Source organism: Mauremys reevesii, linkage group 10 (assembly GCF_016161935.1).
Source record: "Mauremys reevesii isolate NIE-2019 linkage group 10, ASM1616193v1, whole genome shotgun sequence".
Taxonomy (NCBI): domain Eukaryota; kingdom Metazoa; phylum Chordata; order Testudines; family Geoemydidae; genus Mauremys; species Mauremys reevesii.
In genome coordinates, this window is record NC_052632.1 from 33,472,339 (window position 1) to 33,490,072 (window position 17,734).

At 42.6% G+C, this 17,734-nt stretch overlaps 1 protein-coding gene across 2 annotated transcripts in view; it reads right to left on the minus strand.

Moving 5' to 3' along the window:
- Window positions 1-10,992: 10,992 nt before the first annotated feature.
- TBC1D2B (TBC1 domain family member 2B) overlaps window positions 10,993-17,734 on the minus strand; it is a 63,039-nt gene continuing 56,297 nt past the window's right edge. For both annotated transcript variants that reach the window (XM_039492053.1, XM_039492055.1), the window contains exon 13: window positions 10,993-15,155. In XM_039492053.1, the coding sequence (XP_039347987.1) occupies window positions 14,960-15,155 (196 nt within the window). In that variant the 3' untranslated portion in view covers window positions 10,993-14,959. The remainder of the gene's footprint in view (window positions 15,156-17,734) is intronic.

The following is a 17,734-nucleotide window of genomic DNA, read 5'->3' on the forward strand; positions in this document are numbered from 1 at the left end:
GAGCAGGCTGCGGGCGAGCCCGGCGCGATGGGGAGCTGAGGGCGCCCCCTGCCGGGCTGCAGGTGCGGCGAGCGGCCCTTGTCCCACCAGCCCCCTCCCGGGAGCGCTCAGGCCCCTCGCTGAGCTGCCCCAGAAAGCCCGGCTGGGGGAAGGGCAGGGCCAAGAGGTTTGGGGCCCTGTGCACTATGGAAATGAGGCCCCCACCTTTCTGCCGGGGCCTGGGGGCTTCTCTTTGGTGCCTGGTTGCAGTAGCAGTGCTGGGGCCAAGTGCCAGGTTAGCCAGGCCTGAGGCCACCCCTCCATCCTGCCGGGGGCAGCCAGGCCACCTCGGCTTCAGTGGTGTTGGAATGTGGCGGATGGGGTCACAGCTCCGCTCCGGGCTTTGTCTTGGGTTTTTGGGTTTTTTTTTCTGGTGGTCAGGGTCAGGGGCCACCTGAACTGGGGGCCCTGTGCAAGTGACCCAAGTGCACACTGGTCAATCCAGGCTGGGGGGGGGCGTTAAAAGGTGGCACTAAGCGCTGGTCATTCAAGGGGTTTTTAAACAACTAGATCAGTGTTAAAAGAACCTATTTTGTAAGTTCCTGATTAGAGGCAGAAATTAAACTATTCCCCCTCTACCCACATTGGTGAATGTCTGTGTTGTAGATTAGAGACACAAGGTAATATCTTTTATTGAACCAACTTCTGTTGGTGAGAGAGACAAGCTTTGGAGGAGCCACACAGAGCTCACTCTCCCAGGCAAGGATTTCCTCTCAATTTGTGCCTTGTGCAGCAGAGAGCACTTTGTTGGTGCTCAACAAATACCGAATGAGAATAAGGCTAATACAACTTCTGCACATGCCCACTTACAACATTAAGCAGAACTGCTGTGAAAATTCACCAACCCAGGCAAATGTGCCCAGGCGCCCCAGATTATCATCTGCTGTCACAGGAACACCTTTCAGCATATCTGCAATGTCTCATTTCACCCATCAAAACATATGGGTTGCTTTAGAACTACAAAATATTTGTTCAGGATATATTGGTATACAGATAGCATTTGCTCTGTTTGCTAGGAACAAACAACCCACCTGAACGAATGCTCAGTGTAGGAACCATGCTTCTAGGGAAGAACAGAGACAAATGACCATTGACCCCATCAGAACAGTACTTTTGCTAAAAATGCAGTGTTTTGTGATAAACTCACTCAGAACGCTAATATAGTCTCCCTTGAGGAATATGCCCATATCACTTGTGAATCTCAAGCTGCAATAGTGACATCACACACCTTTTTTAAAAAGAGTCCTTTTGTGTGACTATTTTACAAGTGTCCAGTTCCAGTATTGCTGATTCCATGTGTTAAAAAATCACGAGCTAGGAAGTGCCACAAAATCATGATTGGTTTAAAAATCACAAGATTTTAAAAATAATACATTTTAGGTTCTTTTTATTTGCTTTTTGATTTTTGAGCATTTAGGGTTAATGTTTTCAAGCTTTTTTCTCTGCAACCACGAGAGCCAGAAGCATTGTAGGTTAACATCCAATCCCAGAAAACATTAATAATACATATGCATCATTTGTAATTAACAAGCTGGGAACTGAACATCAATGCCAATTTTCGTTCATTTCCAATTGCATACATATCAGTTTTAGAGAGAAACTTGCATGGGGCATGCTGGCTTCTCTCTCTCCAAGCATTGGGCTTATTCCCCTTCAAGAATTTCTAGGATCAAATGTAATGCATTTGAAAATCATTTCACTCTGTCACGTTATTGAACTGGAGCCAGCCTCGAGGCAGTGCTCTGCATTGCAGTTCCAAAGACTTGGCTTCATTCCTAGTCCCAGCCTCTCTCCTTCCTCCAAGTCAGCAGAATTCAACTGTGACTCCTTCTAGTTGATTAAGGAGTGGTGTTCATGGCCTTTGAGTGAGTTCCACCCAGTCAGGGGCGGCTCTAGCAATTTCGCCGCCCCAAGCAGGGCGGCACGCCTCGGGGGCGCTCTGGCGGTCGCCGGTCCCGCGGCTCCGGTGGACCTCCTGCAGACGTGCCTGCGGAGGGTCCGCTGGTCCCGCGGCTCCGGTGGAGCATCCGCAGGCATGCCTGCGGGAGGTCCACCGGAGCCGCCTGCCGCCCTCCCGGCGACAGGCAGAGCGCCCCCCGCGGCATGCTGCCCCAAGCGCGCGCTTGGCGTGCTGGGGTCTGGAGCCGGCCCTGCACTCAGTTCTCCCAATCCAAAAGGAAAGTGGCTGCATCATATGAGGTTGGAATGGGGAAAGATGGAGCGGGAGGAAATGGGAGGGATTCTAAAGCCTCCAAAATGCCTCTGGAGGAATCCAGATTTCTTTAACAAGGAAAGTCTACAGGCTCTCTCTCAAACCTCGGTGCCGAGGTTGTCATCTGATAGCATGAAACACCCCTAGGACAAAAGCCATGTTAGTTACCAGACGAATAAAGATACTCATGGAAAACTTTTGCCTTTGTTTGGACATGTCTGGAAGGGAAGGTGACAAAATAACATACCTTGTTCTGACACCTAAAACTGCAATGGCTTTTCAAACCTGGGTGAGCTTTCCCTACCCACTCTATTACACTGAGGAGGGTAACTCCAAGGCACCTATAGCTTACATTGCAAGCAGGGGTGGACTGGGTCTAAACAGATCTTTTCCACCTCTAACATCTACACTTTAATCCAAAGCAATAATTATAAAAGATTAGGGGTTAGAATAAGGAGCTCCCCTCCTCTCTGGGGCTTGTATACACCCCCCTTCCCTGGCTGCTGCAGTAAGAGCTTCTGTTCCTAATTCAGTCCATTCTGACCACTGCAAAAGGTGCATTTCTGTGAAGCCCATGGTGTTAATCTTAATTTAAAAGAACACTGTGCAACCATAGCCTTAGATCTCAATTAACTTTATCTTTGATAGCCTGCTGGAAATGAATCGTATGCAGCCCCTATGGTCTAGTGGGTTTGTAAAAAACAATCTAGATCTTACATCAATAGAAAAAATTGCCCTTCTATCATTTATATAAACCCATCAGAGGTTCTCAAAGCCCTTAGATCAGAAGTTTTCATTCTGTGGGGCACCCCCCACAGGGGGGCGTGGTGTAATGTTCAGGGGAGCCCAGCTGGGGCCCAGACCAGCCCCCCACATGGGGCAGGGGAAGGGACTGCTGCCCAGCTCTGCTCCTGGCTCCAGCCCCATGCCTGGGCTGCCCGGGGAACTGCACACAGGGTCCTGGCTGCCCAGCCACCGTTGCAGGCCGAGGGTCCACTCCCACCCCCAATTGTGGCCCCAGCATCAGCCTCCCTACTACTGTCTGCGTCCCACCCCCCTCCCAGAGCCATGGTCTCACTCCTGTCTGGGGGAGGGGGACGCAGAAAGGGGTAAGACGGGGCATGAAGTAAAAAGTTTGGGGACCACTGCCTTAGATAGATATTAGCAAACTGCTTTAAGATCCAGAGATGCCTCTGTATGACACATTATTCTAACAAATCTCTAATGTTTCATGGCAGTTATGGATCCTGTGAAAAAGACTTAATTGTAGAGATCGTGCTCCAATTGCAAAGATTGTGTTCCAATTGCTGAGACTGAGAGAAGTCATGTGCATGCAAGACAATAAAACAGGAAAGAGAACTGTGCAATTTGAATGGATCTCAAAAAAGGAGGCACTTTTCTGGTACTGAGCAGCACCATAAATCATTGAGCTTTGGAGGTCAGGATTGCTCTCTTCACTGGCCATACTCTGTCACACACATCCCTTATCTCATCTCATTTAGGAAGCGACAAAAAAGGAAGCACATACCCTACATTCCTAAAGGAGAGTTCAAACTTGATACGGACTGACCAAGAAAGCATCATCTGTACTTATACAAAGTGTGTCACTTACAGAATATTGACAGTACCTTTATTGCTTCAAGTGTAATTTCCCTGTCTCATATTTGAAGCTGTTATAAAAGATTATGTTGCAGATGTTACACATTACACACACGCACAAGAGCTGTGTTAAAACATTATTAAGGTTGCAAAGTCAAGCATTCAAAAGTTACAAAATGCCAAACAAAGGTTGCCTGTGCAATCTTATTTTAGTCCCCTTGTACATATGCATGATGATACAGCCTTTAATTACATGACCGCATACTATCTCTTCCATAGGTTCCTCCAGGGAAAGTCCTGCTCAGCCCATCTTTGTCTGGAGCATACTTATGTGGATAGAATCTTAGGGAATTAAGATGCAAAGCTCTAACACATCTCTATTGAGGCTTATAACTAGGCCAAATGTTGGCAGATTTTTGCTAAGACAGCAAAAGGCACATCTTGGACACAGAGGCCCTCTTTCTCCACAGCCAAATTTCAAGTCCCTGCTGCACCAAAGCAGGGGTGGGGTGTGCTAGAGTTTAAAAAAAATAGGTCACCAGACATTTTTAATATGGGCAAAACAATGAATTTTCCCCTAGTCTCAGAAATGGCTGAACCTGAACCCTTTTGGCTGAAATGATTAACACATCAGCCTGAGGCAGACACCCAGCATGGAAAATTTCAGCCCAAACAGTTTAGAGACTGACAAAGTTATAAGCAACTAAAACCAGTGTCTTAAAATAGGAATGGGCAACATTTAAAGCAGGAGATACTAGCAGCCACGCTGCTATCAATGGGTATAATTTTTCAGAAGAATAGCTCCTTCCCATGATGATGAAATGCCAATTTGGTAGCTTGCCTTTCGATTTTCTTTAACCTTTAGTCTTTCTGCTTCCCTGGGAAAAGTATTCAAGGTCCATTATGCCCTTTGTTTGTACTATCTGAGTGAAATAAAGACTTCCGGTACTGGAGACTTCACTATAACTAATATGATCACACAATTGTTTTAGTCTTTTATTTTTTGATTGAAAGCCTAGTTTGATAGCCCACCCAACCTTAAGGGGTGGGATTTTCTAAAGCACTGAAGTCAAGTGGGAGCAGAGTTAGAACAATGCAAAATGCTTTAGATTAGAAAATCCCACCCTAGGGATGAAATTGTGGTTAATGAGATTAGTATAACGAGGTCCCCAGTGGACTTCACAGTGTCTTCTGCTCTTCTCCAGTTAAAAGTGACTCTTCTCCTTCACCCAAGACATTGGGGCAGATCTCAGGCTAACTATGGCTGGTTTGTGCCACTCCAGAGGTCTGGGTTACCTACAATTTTTAGACAAAAGTGCATAACAACAGTGGGCATATGGATAAGATCATATAAAAATAATTCCTATTAAGGGTACAATTATTTGTCACATATGCTCAAATACTAATGAAAATTATATTTGCTTTGCCCATTTATTAGCTATGTTCATGATAAGAGCTTCAAGGCAAAGTATTTGCATAAGTAAACATGAGCATCAAACTGCAGTTTTGTTTTTTAACTGAACTGGCCGACTTGGCTCCTCAAAGCACTGCAGTTCTTAAACAATGATGACAACTCTGGCTGCCTATTAAATCTAAAAAGACTCAACTTTTCAACATGAAAATTCGGTCACACACTAACCCAGGATGTTTTCAGAACACACGTCGTATCCTCCAGACTTTCCTAATATAACATCCCCAGAATTTGGATGCTGCATTCATTAGCTCTCATGACACTAATGCTCATCTGTGTCCACTCTTCTTGTAAGTTCTTTTGGCAGAGAGTTTTTCCCGGCTGTTTTACTTCCTCTTCTTTCCAACTCTTTTAAACCAAGCTGTAAAGCCAGTCAAAATTTTATCTGTACAATGCCTAGCACAATGCGATCCTAGCCCAACACAGGGGCTCGTAGGTGCTGCTGTGCTGCTGCAATACAAATATTCATTTTTTCTCAATTTTTAAAAATGGCTTTTTAACTAAACAAACAAACAGAAATTCAGAAAAAGGTTTGTCCTGAGTCAGGACATCGCCTCTGTACACTTTACTGATGCATCTGAATGCCAGAGCTGATTACTCCTTATCTCTTCAGATTAACATCTTCGGCACACAAGATAGAAAGTCCTTAGGCCACCTGCAGCCATGTTCTGTCTCAGATGCTCTTCTTTATCCTTTACCCCAGTGGTCCCCAACCTTTTTGTGGCCAGTAGCACATTCATGTTTTCAGAAGAGTGTGGCGGGTGCCAACAATTTTTCAAGGCTTATTTTGTATTTGTACATTAAATAATATGAAAATCATATTTAATATTACACAATATAAGATAAAAAAGGTAATTTTACAGTAAAAGGTATTAATTAAATTATTCGGCAATTACTCTTTCACGTTACCATGTGAATTTGCTCTTTTTTATCTACCTGTAAGAAAAATTAAGGAATTTTTACAAAATAAATATCAAACATTCGGTCCATTCTGCAGAGGCGGAGCGTTCTTTTTTTTTTGGCGGCAGTTCTGGGCAGTGCAGAGAGAAGCCGCGAGAACCGAGAACACTGGTGCCCGCAGCCTGTAGCCCTGGAGTTCTCTGTCCCCAGTAGACGCGGGGCCGCGGCTTCTCTCTGGCTTCAAGAAGCTGGAGAGAAGCTGCGGCCCCGCGCCTGCCAGAGACAGAGAACACTGGCACCTGCAGCCCCGGATTTCTCTGTGCCCGGCAGGCACGGGGCCCCGGCTTCAAGCCAGAGAGAAGCCGCGGCCCCACGCCTGCCAGGGACAGAGAACACTGGCGCCTGCAGCCCTGGAGTTCTCTGTGCTTGGCAGGCGTGGGACCGCAGCTTCTCTCCAAGCCAGAGAGAAGCTGCAGCCCCGCACCTGCCGGGGTCAGAAAGCACCGGCACCTGCAGCCTGCAGCCCCACGCCTGCCAGGGACAGAGAACACCAGTGCCCGCAGCCTGCAGCCCCGGAGTTCTCTGTCCACAGCAAGCGCAGGGCCACGGCTTCTTGCCCCTGCTGGGCACTAGGCTGGTGCACATAAATGCCCTGGCGGGTGCCATGGTGCCCACGGGCACCGCATGGAGACCACTGCTTTACCCTGTTTTGTGATTAGCATAGATTTCCCAGTGGAATGAGATCCCACACCTTAAGAGCCTGCTGTGCTCTGACAAAGCTAACGTCCTATCAACTGCCAGTGATATGTGCTATTAAGTCACTATGAAATAAAGTGATCATGCTAGGCATACAGCTAACTGGTTGCATAACACTGTTGAAGGGAACAGCACTAGCAAAGGGTAATATTTTCAAAACTGCCCGAGTGACTTTAGGCTCCTAAGTCCAATTTTCAAAAGTGACATAGGCGTTTCAGAATTTAAATCTCATTAAAAGTCAATGAGACTCAGACTACTAATTATTTTTTTTAAAAGGGGCTTAGGGACAGATTTTCCAAACTTATTTAGGAAACTAGTAGTATTTTCAAAAGCACTTAAGTAGATTAGGCACCTAACTAGCACACATTTCAATGAGAGTTAGGGTCAGATTTTCAAAGGTATCTATGTATCAGAGGGTGTTAGTCTGAATACCCACTTCTTCTGCTTGCATCCGAAGAAGTGGGTATTCACGCTGCTTCTAAAGGTATCTATGGGATTTTCAAAGCCCCCTACATGGTTCTTAACTCCCATTGAGATTATGGTAGTAGTTAGGTGCCTGACCTGCTTAGGGGTGTTGAAAATCCCATAAACACCTAAATACGGGGGGAGGGATAGCTGCAGTGGTGAGCTTGAGCCGGTTCGCAGGGGTTCACACGAACCGGTTGTTAAATTTAGCAGCCCTTTTAGAACCGGTTTTTCCAGCTGCCAAATTTAACAACTGGTTCGTGGGAACCCCTGCAAACCGGCTCAAGCTCACCACTGCTTTATTTAACAAAAGCTTGGGCTTTATTTAACAAAAGATTGGGCCCAAGCTCACTTCCCCCTCCTCTCCTGCTCCGCCCCCCTTCTCCTCCCCCTCCCCTACTTCCCACGAATCAGATGTTTGCGGGAAGCCTGAACAAGCAGCAGGCAGACAGGTAGGTAAGCTGGGGCACAGGGGCAGGGGGGAGGTGCGGCTGGCTCAGCAGCTCCCTCAAGCACAGCTCCTGGTCCCGAAGCGTGGCTCCCTCTAGCCTGGCACTCCCCGGCTGAGCGCCCCCAGCCCCAGCCCAGTCCCGGCCCCCGCCGAGCACCCCCAGCTTCGGCTCCACAGCTCCAGCCCGGCCCCCGCGGAGCCGGTGCTGGTTCCGGCCCCCACGGTTGCGGCTCCAGCCCGGCTTGGGCCCCACGGCGCCGGTGCTGGTCCCGGTGGAGCGGCTCCAGGCAGCGCTGTAAGAGAGCAGGGAGGGGGTGTTGGAAGTGGGCCGGGGAGTTTGGGGGGTTGTGGGGGGGTGGATAGGAGTGGGGCGGTCAGAGGGCAGGGAACAGGGGGATTGAATGGGGGCAAGGGTCCTGGGGAGGCAGTCAGGAAGGAGCAGGGGTTGGATGGGGTGGCAGGGGGCAGTCAGGGACAGGGAGAAGGGGTGGTTGGATGGGGCAGGGGTCTCGGGGTGCAATCAGGAATGAGAGGAGAGGTTGGATGGGGCAGCATGGGGTAGTCAGGGGTCAGGGAAGGGGGGTGGACGGGGCAGAGGTCCCAGGGGGGCATCAAAGAATGCGGGGGGTTGGATTGGGTAGGAGGCCGGGGGGGGCACAACCCCCTCATGGGGTGAGCAGGAGGGAACCTGTTAATATTTTGGCAGCTCATCACTGGATAGCTCAGTGGTTTGAGCACTGGCCTGCTAAACCCAGGGTTGAGAGTTCAATCCTTGAGGGGGCCACTTAGAGATCTGGGGCAAAAATCTGTCTGGGGATTGGTCCTGCTTTAAGCAGGGGGTTGGACTAGATGACCTCCTGAGGTCCCTTCCAATCCTGATATTCTATGATCTTTGAAAAATCTGGTCTAACATTTGCAGTTTGGATCTTCCAAGTTCAAATCCAAATTTGCATGTTTGTTCTTCTATAGAAACTTTTCCACACCCCATTGCATCATGCACAAAAACAAGACTTTAAATACTGAATTTTTCAGTTCCAAAACAGCTTACCTTACAATCAGTGTAAGAAACACAGACTGGCTGCATTACTCAAGGAAAATTAGATTACTGTAGAATAAAGTTCTCTTCTTTCCCTTCTGCCCCCCTGGATCAATCACATCCATTATAGCTTTTGGTTGCAAAACAGTTCCAACTTCAAGTAGATGTTTTCAAGCTCAGATTCTGCCTGAAGATGAATTTTTCTGGGAAGCTTGAGCCATTTTAAACTTGAGGGAAAATGAAAAGAGAGACGGGGGATGGGAGTCTAACTATGCTTACTGCAGACAGGTCAACAGAAAAAAATAGCTCTTTGGGCATAAGCCCAATTCCGTACCTTCCTTACAGGTCTTATATATTTAAGTTTATAAAACTAATTTAAGGCTGTAGATTGGTTTAAGATGCTTATGCAGCTTTAAAGCCTTCCATCAGTGTAACTGTAAATTAGCTCCAAAACACAATTTGGGGAGGAAGCTAAAAGCCTTGAAAGTTGGTCAAGGACAGAAGACACTCATGCTCTCTTAAACATTGAACGTATTGTACCAGTACTTGCATGCTCAGGCATGAAAATACATATTCAACCTACAATACAAACATGCCTTTGAATGAGGTAGTACCTATTATGCGTACAGGTGCATGTGAATGATAATCACATCACACTGAATGTTTGAAGTTTCATGTTAAGAATCTCACCCATTACAAGATTATTTTTTGGGGGGAGGGCATGGAGTGTGCATGAATTTACCCCTAGAAAGTGCAGGCCACTGGCTAGGCCTTGATTCAACAAAGTATTTTAAACAGATGTTTAAAGCATAGCACATGCTTAAGTGCTTTGCTGAATTAGTAAATACAAAACCAAACCATTATGTGCTAGAAGTGTAAAGTGTGTGTGTGTCCTATTCTAGATATAGAACCGTACTGCATATTAAGCAGGGGAGGTTGTTGTTGGACTTATCAGTGGAAGGTGTGTACCTCTTTAAAGGGTTAGAGAGGCATGGAGTGATTTTTACAGCATCCACAGATGAGGTCAGCATCCCTCCCCACCAGGTGACCGGAAGAGAGGGGGTACTATATAGGTCCATCCTGGGTAAGAAAAGCCCTCTTTTACCTGTGCCAGGCAGAACAGCATCCACTATCCCATCCATGGAAGTGGTGAAATACCAGATTGTCAGGATGTGCTGTGGGCATTACACTAGTTGCTCCTTTCTCAAGAAGGCTGGGAAGGAATTTTCCCCTCACCACCAGATTGGCCAAGGCAAAGTGGGGGTTATTTCACCTTCCCTAGAGTATTCAGGGGAGCTTAGTTGGGGCAAACATTAAATGGGAGTTGGGCTGTGATGTCATAACTCATTATATAAAGGTGGGACAGATGTCCTGTGCAGGTACTGCATAGGGAAGGGATACAGCGCTCAGATAAAATGGATTGATAAAGGATTTAAAAGAAGTATTCATTAAAGGAACAGAAACGGGGGGTTCGAGACTCCTATGACTGGCACGGCAGGGATCCAACCCCTCCTCCTTTATAACTCCCCCCGACTCTCATTCGAGGGAGGCGATGGTAAGGTCCCAGCAGCAGGTTGGCAGGGATCCAGGACAGGTTAAGGAGAGGGCTGAGAGAATCACTCCCCCGCGTGGACAATAATGGAATTACTTTCACTGTACACTTACCTACTGGATACTCCCAGACAGTTAAGAATAAAGTTGTGGCCTAATTAAGCCACACCAAGTGCCTCAGGTACTTTTGGCATAGGTGGACAGCCTTCAAAATTGCATCCAATTCCAGTTGTTTTGATTATTTAAGCCAAAAAAAAAATTCATTAAAGAGAATTCCTGTAATGATTCTCACTCTCTCATTCCCTTGTTGTGTTTGCTTTCTTTTCCTTCATTCCAGAACAATTGCAATCAGACAATACTTGCTCCATCCCTAGACAAGAGTGTTCCACTAAAACTCAAAATTGATGATCTGACTTTTAAAGGAACTAGAGTGTCAAAATGTATTCCTCTTCTAGATGTTTCAATGACTCCAACACGTACGTCTGTTAAAAATAACTCAAGCCAAATTATAATACGAAGTAATAAATGGTTTATTTTTCTTTCAATCTTACAACAATCTTTAGCAAAACAAGATCAGTTAAGTTTTTTGATTGAAAGTGATTTATTATACCATGCACCATTGATTTTGTTTATGAAATATGGTACTTAAGTTTTATTTAAACATCTGTATATAGCTCCAGAGTAGAAAAGTGACTAGTTTCATTGCTCAATAGTTTAACAGAACAAACTAGCATGGATCGTGAACATGACTTATTTGTCAAATTAAAGAATGCTCTTACTCCAACTTTTTCAAACCACAAAATCCTATTCTTATTGCTCAGACACCCTACCTTGTGTATATACCTGTACACCTACAGAAGAACAATGAAAAAGAAAATTCTGTCTACTTAACTACATATATACTTTTAACTGGTAAAAGAAACTATCCAATAATTATGGATTATAATACTGTAGGCATAGGTGGAACTGGAATACTGTGCAGTACTAATAATAGCTAAGATGTATAGTGCACCATATTTTTCTGTATAATGTAATAGAAGATATAAAAATGTGTTAAGTAATTGGAAAGATACTTTGTATTTTGAATCATGCATAATGGGTGAGGGAAGAATAGTCTTCAGGATTTTAATTTAGTGGTTTGGTTTACATAAACAGAAAATGTGAGCCATGCATAACAAATATTTTGCACATATGTACATAACCTTGAAATTATTTATTTTTTAAAGTCTGTAAAAGTGTTGTAGTGAAGAGACGTGAAAGCAATAAACAAGATGTTAAACATACAAAAAGATGTTTGGTCATCAATTTTAAATTGATCTTTATTATTTTCATTAAGGAGTTCATTTCCAAAACAATGGCAGGGATGCACACTTAAATCCTCATCCATTGTTTTGAAAGTTGGCCCTAAATGTTAACATTATTTGTTGACACATTCCAGCTTTTGCAGGTCACTCTGTATTTGTCTGGTGTCACCTGATGAAGATACTGAATGTGTGTAACTTTGCATGTTCATTTAAAAAGATGAACATTAGTGCTCTTGAAAGCTGACAGATTAAGCAGCACTCAAAATCCTTTATTTGCCCACAGAGCAGGATGGACAATAGCAAAGCAAGCTTCCCCTCCCACTGCCTCCTACTATTTGCACCTCGCTCCTGTTCTATAGGGATTTCTAGGGATGAGAGTGCAGTTCAGTCTTTACTGCCCCTTTAAATTTTTGGCCTTCTTCCCAAGACAGCAGCAAGGATGTCAATTGAGATGTAAGCACCAGGCTACAGGGAATGTGACTGAAGCCACCAACTCATTTCACATATGGTACCAACAAAACAATTTGAACAAATGGTATCTGTGTATCAGATTTTTACACACATGTGGTTCAAAACAGTAAACAGTCATTCAACATTACTGTACAACTTTTACACCCCAGTAATAACATTTAATACGAACTGCAGGAACACAAGGAATGGGCCTGCAACATTGCAAGTCAACTCTACTCCTCCATACACTTGTCAGCTATGGGGAATGTCCTGAACAGCGGTTCAAAAGTTAACGGTTTTCTCTTCATCACCTGAGGGCTTTTGTGCATTCAGTTTGAAAACGTTTATAACATCATTAAACTGGTCCGTAATTAAGGCTCAAAATAGCAAGATTTCCACAAATGGTAGGCTAACAAAATGTTCCAACCTAGTATTTTCAACGTTGCTATACTAAGGAAGAACTTAAACAAGTTTACAAAAATGGACGGATTTCATTTAACACTTGAAGACAATTTTCTTTTTAAAAGAAGAGACACAGATCTGGTTAGAGGCCAGCTCCTCCAAGACATTGACAGCAAACAATCAGAACATTTAAAAAGTTGGTCTGATTTGTATATTCAAATACTCATTGTAGTAGTAAGTGTAACAGGAATACAGAACATGCAATAATATGAAAAACTTGCCTAGTAAATTCAAGTATAAGGCAAGAGGTGCAAGTAAGAAGCTTACTGCTTGTACTATACATGCTAGAAACATTTTAAAACACAACTGAAATAATTCTATAGCTCATTCCAGGTTTCTCTAATAAGCATAAGGGCTTGTTGCATATTTGAACTTAACATGTTCTGCTAGTTAAACAAACAAACGAACACGTCTTTCAATATATATCTAACCAAGATTTTCAAGTTACATGATATGTGTTGATCTTATTCTGTTTAGGCTTAACACTGGACAATTTCTTTATAAAGGAAATGTTTATTGAAAAGAAAAATATCTTTAACCAAGTTTCAGTTAAGCCAACAGAAAAAAAACAGTCGTGAAACACCACCCCTCTCCCCGACAATATTCTAACCTTTTTTACATGAATATGACTGAAATAGAAGAGTCGTATCCAATTCTAAATAAATATGCCATCTAACAGCTGAATGGAAGGTTACTGAAAGCTGACACTTTAAACTGCTACTGCAATTCTCACTACTTTATTGCCAAGGAAAGGAAAACACCTTTGAGAGAGATATTTAATGACTTGTTTGAATTCTTGTTTTCTGTTGCTCTCAGAAAGGTAACGTTTAGATCAAACGGACATTCTGATGATTGAAAAGCTTGCGAAAGAAGATTATAAACAGACCTAAACAGAATGAGAACAAAGCAAGAAAAATCCATCAGGTTCTCTAACAGCATACATCACAAAGTGAATTAACAGTGGTACCCAACAAAGCTCTTCATAGTCACAATGTCAGAGACAATGCTAAGTGAATAACACTGACTGTTTCCTGAGCTCTCTCGTGGATACAGCATTCACAGCAGCATGTTTTTGGAAGTGTGTTATATGGTTTATTTCCACAAAAAAAATTTTTTTAACCAACTTCTTCACAGGCTCAGTGGCCTTTAGGCTTCTCTGATGAATGGCTAAACATTTGTTTTCCTTTCTAAGAATACTGTAATGTAAACATTGCAATATATAGATTATATTCATGAAAAAAGTTGTTCCCTTGGATGCTTTTCTAAAATCCAAACATTATCCTAGTTTAGACCCCAAACAGGGAGAAGAATAGGACTTCATGAAAAACAAATTTTACAACATAAGCAACAGAATATCTGCTAGATGTTTGTGGGACTCCTGTGGTGAACTCCATCCTCCTTAACAGCTGCTTGTCATTTCTTGAGAAGTTGTGGCCAGAAGAAAAACAAAAAGATTAAATAACAGAACTTGTCTGGACATTTCCCTCTGCATTAAGGGGAATTTGATAATATAAAACAGCTGTTCAAAATAAATACAACCGTTATGTTTTGCACTATAATTAAAGTTGTCAGAAAGATGAAATGATTATTTGTTTTCGATTTTAAGTATATATTATATACATATACACACACACACACACACAAACACACTTTCTTGTTAGCTATCCCATTTTTATGCTGCCTTTAAAGAAACAGAGCAACGTGAAAGCTCTTGCTGTGTTCCATTCCATATCCTCTCAGCTGTAACACAAATAATGGCTGATTTATTCATGACAATACTATGAAAGCCAGTTTTGTGCATCTGCCTGTAACTGAAAAATGATGTCTTTTCATGTTGTGGGGTTATGCTATAAAAATGTATAACTATGTTCAGTATAATATACAAGTTCAGAAATGAGACAAAATGGTAGATTAAAAGAGCAAGGACTTTTCTATGCTACTTCTTCACATACAGGCACTGTGACGAGGCACTTCAGAAGAACAACTGGCAGCTCAGCTGTTTAACTGATTGAAAGAGATTAATTTTTAAGTGCTCTATACAGTTGCATGAACACAGGTGTAAACAGAACAGTTTGGCCTCTGATACAAAACAATATTTTTGAAAGAAAGTGCTGAGGTTTGGAAATCTGTCCTGCATATTTCCAAATGCCACTATTCAACATTCAGTTTTAAAGGAGTAATAAAATAGAAGTGTATTTGAAGTTAACCCACTCAATAAGCTTTGGTCACGATTCCAAAAGAGAGTGTAAGTCAATGAATTCTCTCAACTATCTTCTTCGTCATCACTGATAAGGTCCCTTTTGTCTAGGCTGGTCTCCCGTTCACGCAGGAAGTCCTCACGAATGGCTTCAAGTTCCGTTAGCTCCAAGCGCACTTTCTCCAGGTGGTAGGTCCTCCGGTTCCTGATCTGACGCAGCGGGAAAGGATTCAGATCGCCAAAAGCAATGTTGATCAGTTTCCTGAAAGATTACCTAGCATTAGACGACCACCACTGGATCTATGGCTTTTAATGACAGTTTTAAACTTCATTCACTTTAGTGCTTTATACATGATATGAAATGAATCTCTGGCATAGCCCTCCCCATGTACCTGCTGTGTCTTAGATGAAATGCTGAAATTTCCAGGTAGCTTTGGAAAAGAAGCAGTTTTAAGATGACCACTTTAGTTACAGAATGTCCCCTTAAATGCTGGCCAGACCGCAGAAGCAGCTGCCAAGTCTACACTGTACTACGGTTTTATGGACCTTGAAACATTGTGAGCAGGAGGTGTAACCAAGCTTTGATTAACAAGAGTTTCATCAACCAGGGTGGTTACTGAATATTTACTTCCTAAATATTTCTTCTTTCAGATCTTCTGCTTTAGTTCTGCTGAAATTAATTCAATATTACTGCCTTGAGAAATCTAACATTAGGTTACCGTACAAGTCCAAATGCACTGCACTTTCAAAATAAATGGGCCACAACAACAGTTGCATTCTGCATTTCATGGCTCCTTCAGAACATACTGCATCAGTTTCCTTATAAAAAAATTGTCTCATTCTATTTAGCCTATTCTTGTACGAGAAAAAGCACTATTGCTGATTTGCAACTGTGATCAAACAGATCTTTAATGATTATATCTGAAGTTCTCTTTTTCCCCTTAATAGCTCATTCGAGCGCCTGATTAATTTCAGTAACAACTGGGATCGATTTGTTGGCTTCTCTTAAGGTGGTCTGCAGTTTACACATTGAAAGGCTGGGATTTTCCTACATTCATATTATATAAGACTCAGAGGTCTTACAGGTTAAAACAATAATTTCCTTGTTTCTGTGCACACAAACATCAATAGCCTCTCACTAAATATATACTCTAAAACGGGTCATCTGAGGTACAATTTTTATCATAATGAGACAATTAGATATAAAACTCTTATTTCCCTGTACATTATTCTGAAGTTGCACCAATGCACATACACCTCTACCCTGATATAACGCGACCCTATATAACACGAATTCGGATATAACGTGGTAAAGCAGTGCTCCGGAGGGCCGGGGCTGCGCACTCTGGTGGATCAAAGCAAGTTCGATATAACGCAGTTTCACCTATAAAGCGGTAAGATTTTTTGGCTCCCAAGGACAGCGTTATATTGAGGTAGAGGTGTATTAGTTGGGACTTTTCCAATTAGGCAGCTTAAACTTCAGAAATGTGTTAGTGCCAATTAATTATTCCAGCCTATTGAAAATGTCTATAACTGAATGTTTATCTTTCCTGTACTATGAATAGGATGATATGTGTTTTTCCACAAGAGTGTATAACAGTCATTTTTCTACATTTTTTTTATCACTTAGCTTTACAAATTCAAAAATATTTTTTAAAACTAAATTGTTTGTAAAATGGTGAACTTGAGAGGCTAGAAGGGCATGAATCATATAGCCTACTTTACAAAGACTGATTTTTAAGGTAATTCAGCTTAAATCCACAAGGTGGCACTGTACTATTATAACATTTTCATACAAGTGTCAATTTTAAAGTCAAATACAGAATGGAATTTAAAAAACAGAACACAGTGCGTATGTATTACAAAGCTTTTGTACACTGACATGTGTCTTAACTTAAACCATCAGAGAATGTCAGTCTGCCATCCCTAAGATAAAAGGAATATAATTTAAAAAAAGTAAATAGTTGGGGCCCCAAGTTTTACAGACTTCAGCCAACCTGGTTTAGTAAACATGCCTTGGTAATACAAAAAGGTTTCTGTGGGAGCTGCAGTAATCCAATTTTAAAAATCAATATTGAGTTCCATCACTAGCTAAAAAAAGAAGGTCCAGCTTTACAAGCCTTGTATGCCTCAAGATTAACATTATCTCAAAGAAAAAAGCACCACTGTTTAAATTATTGAGAGACAACAATTCAGTTTCCACACATCAGTTTCTGGCAGTGTTGTTGTGGGAAGTCATTTTAATTCAAAGGAGATTATAGGTTAAAAATTCCTGTAATACTCCAAAGGCTCAGGTTTAGTAAGCACTATTTATCTTTCTGTTGCTTTGTGTGTTTAAAAACATTTCTACCCACCTCCCTAAACCCACACACTTTTCTCCACTTGTAGGTTGGGCGTCATGATCATTATTTTCCTTTGGCCAAGAACTAAACACAACTCTCTGCAATCATTCTTTAAATCATTATCATCAAAGGGGTGGGGTGAGGGAGTCAATGCTGAGGTACACAAAACATTGTGTACCATCCCCTCAGAGCCAATTTATTCTGGGGAGCCAAAGTCAGACTTCCCTCTCTTATGTACATGTATTAGTAGTACACAGTATAACCTTGATTCAATAGGACGTGTCCATATCTCTTAACAATTTATAATCTAAGCATAAAGTAAGGGCAGGGACTATCTTTGTGTATGTTTCTACAGCACCTAGTACAATGGGGCTCTAAGTGTGACTGTAATACAAATATCAGTAAGAGTAAATGGCAACACTACATAGTAAATATAGTAATATGGGGTTAAAGTGCCGAATTGCTTAGAAGATGATGCTTTTATCATTTTATCAGCAGC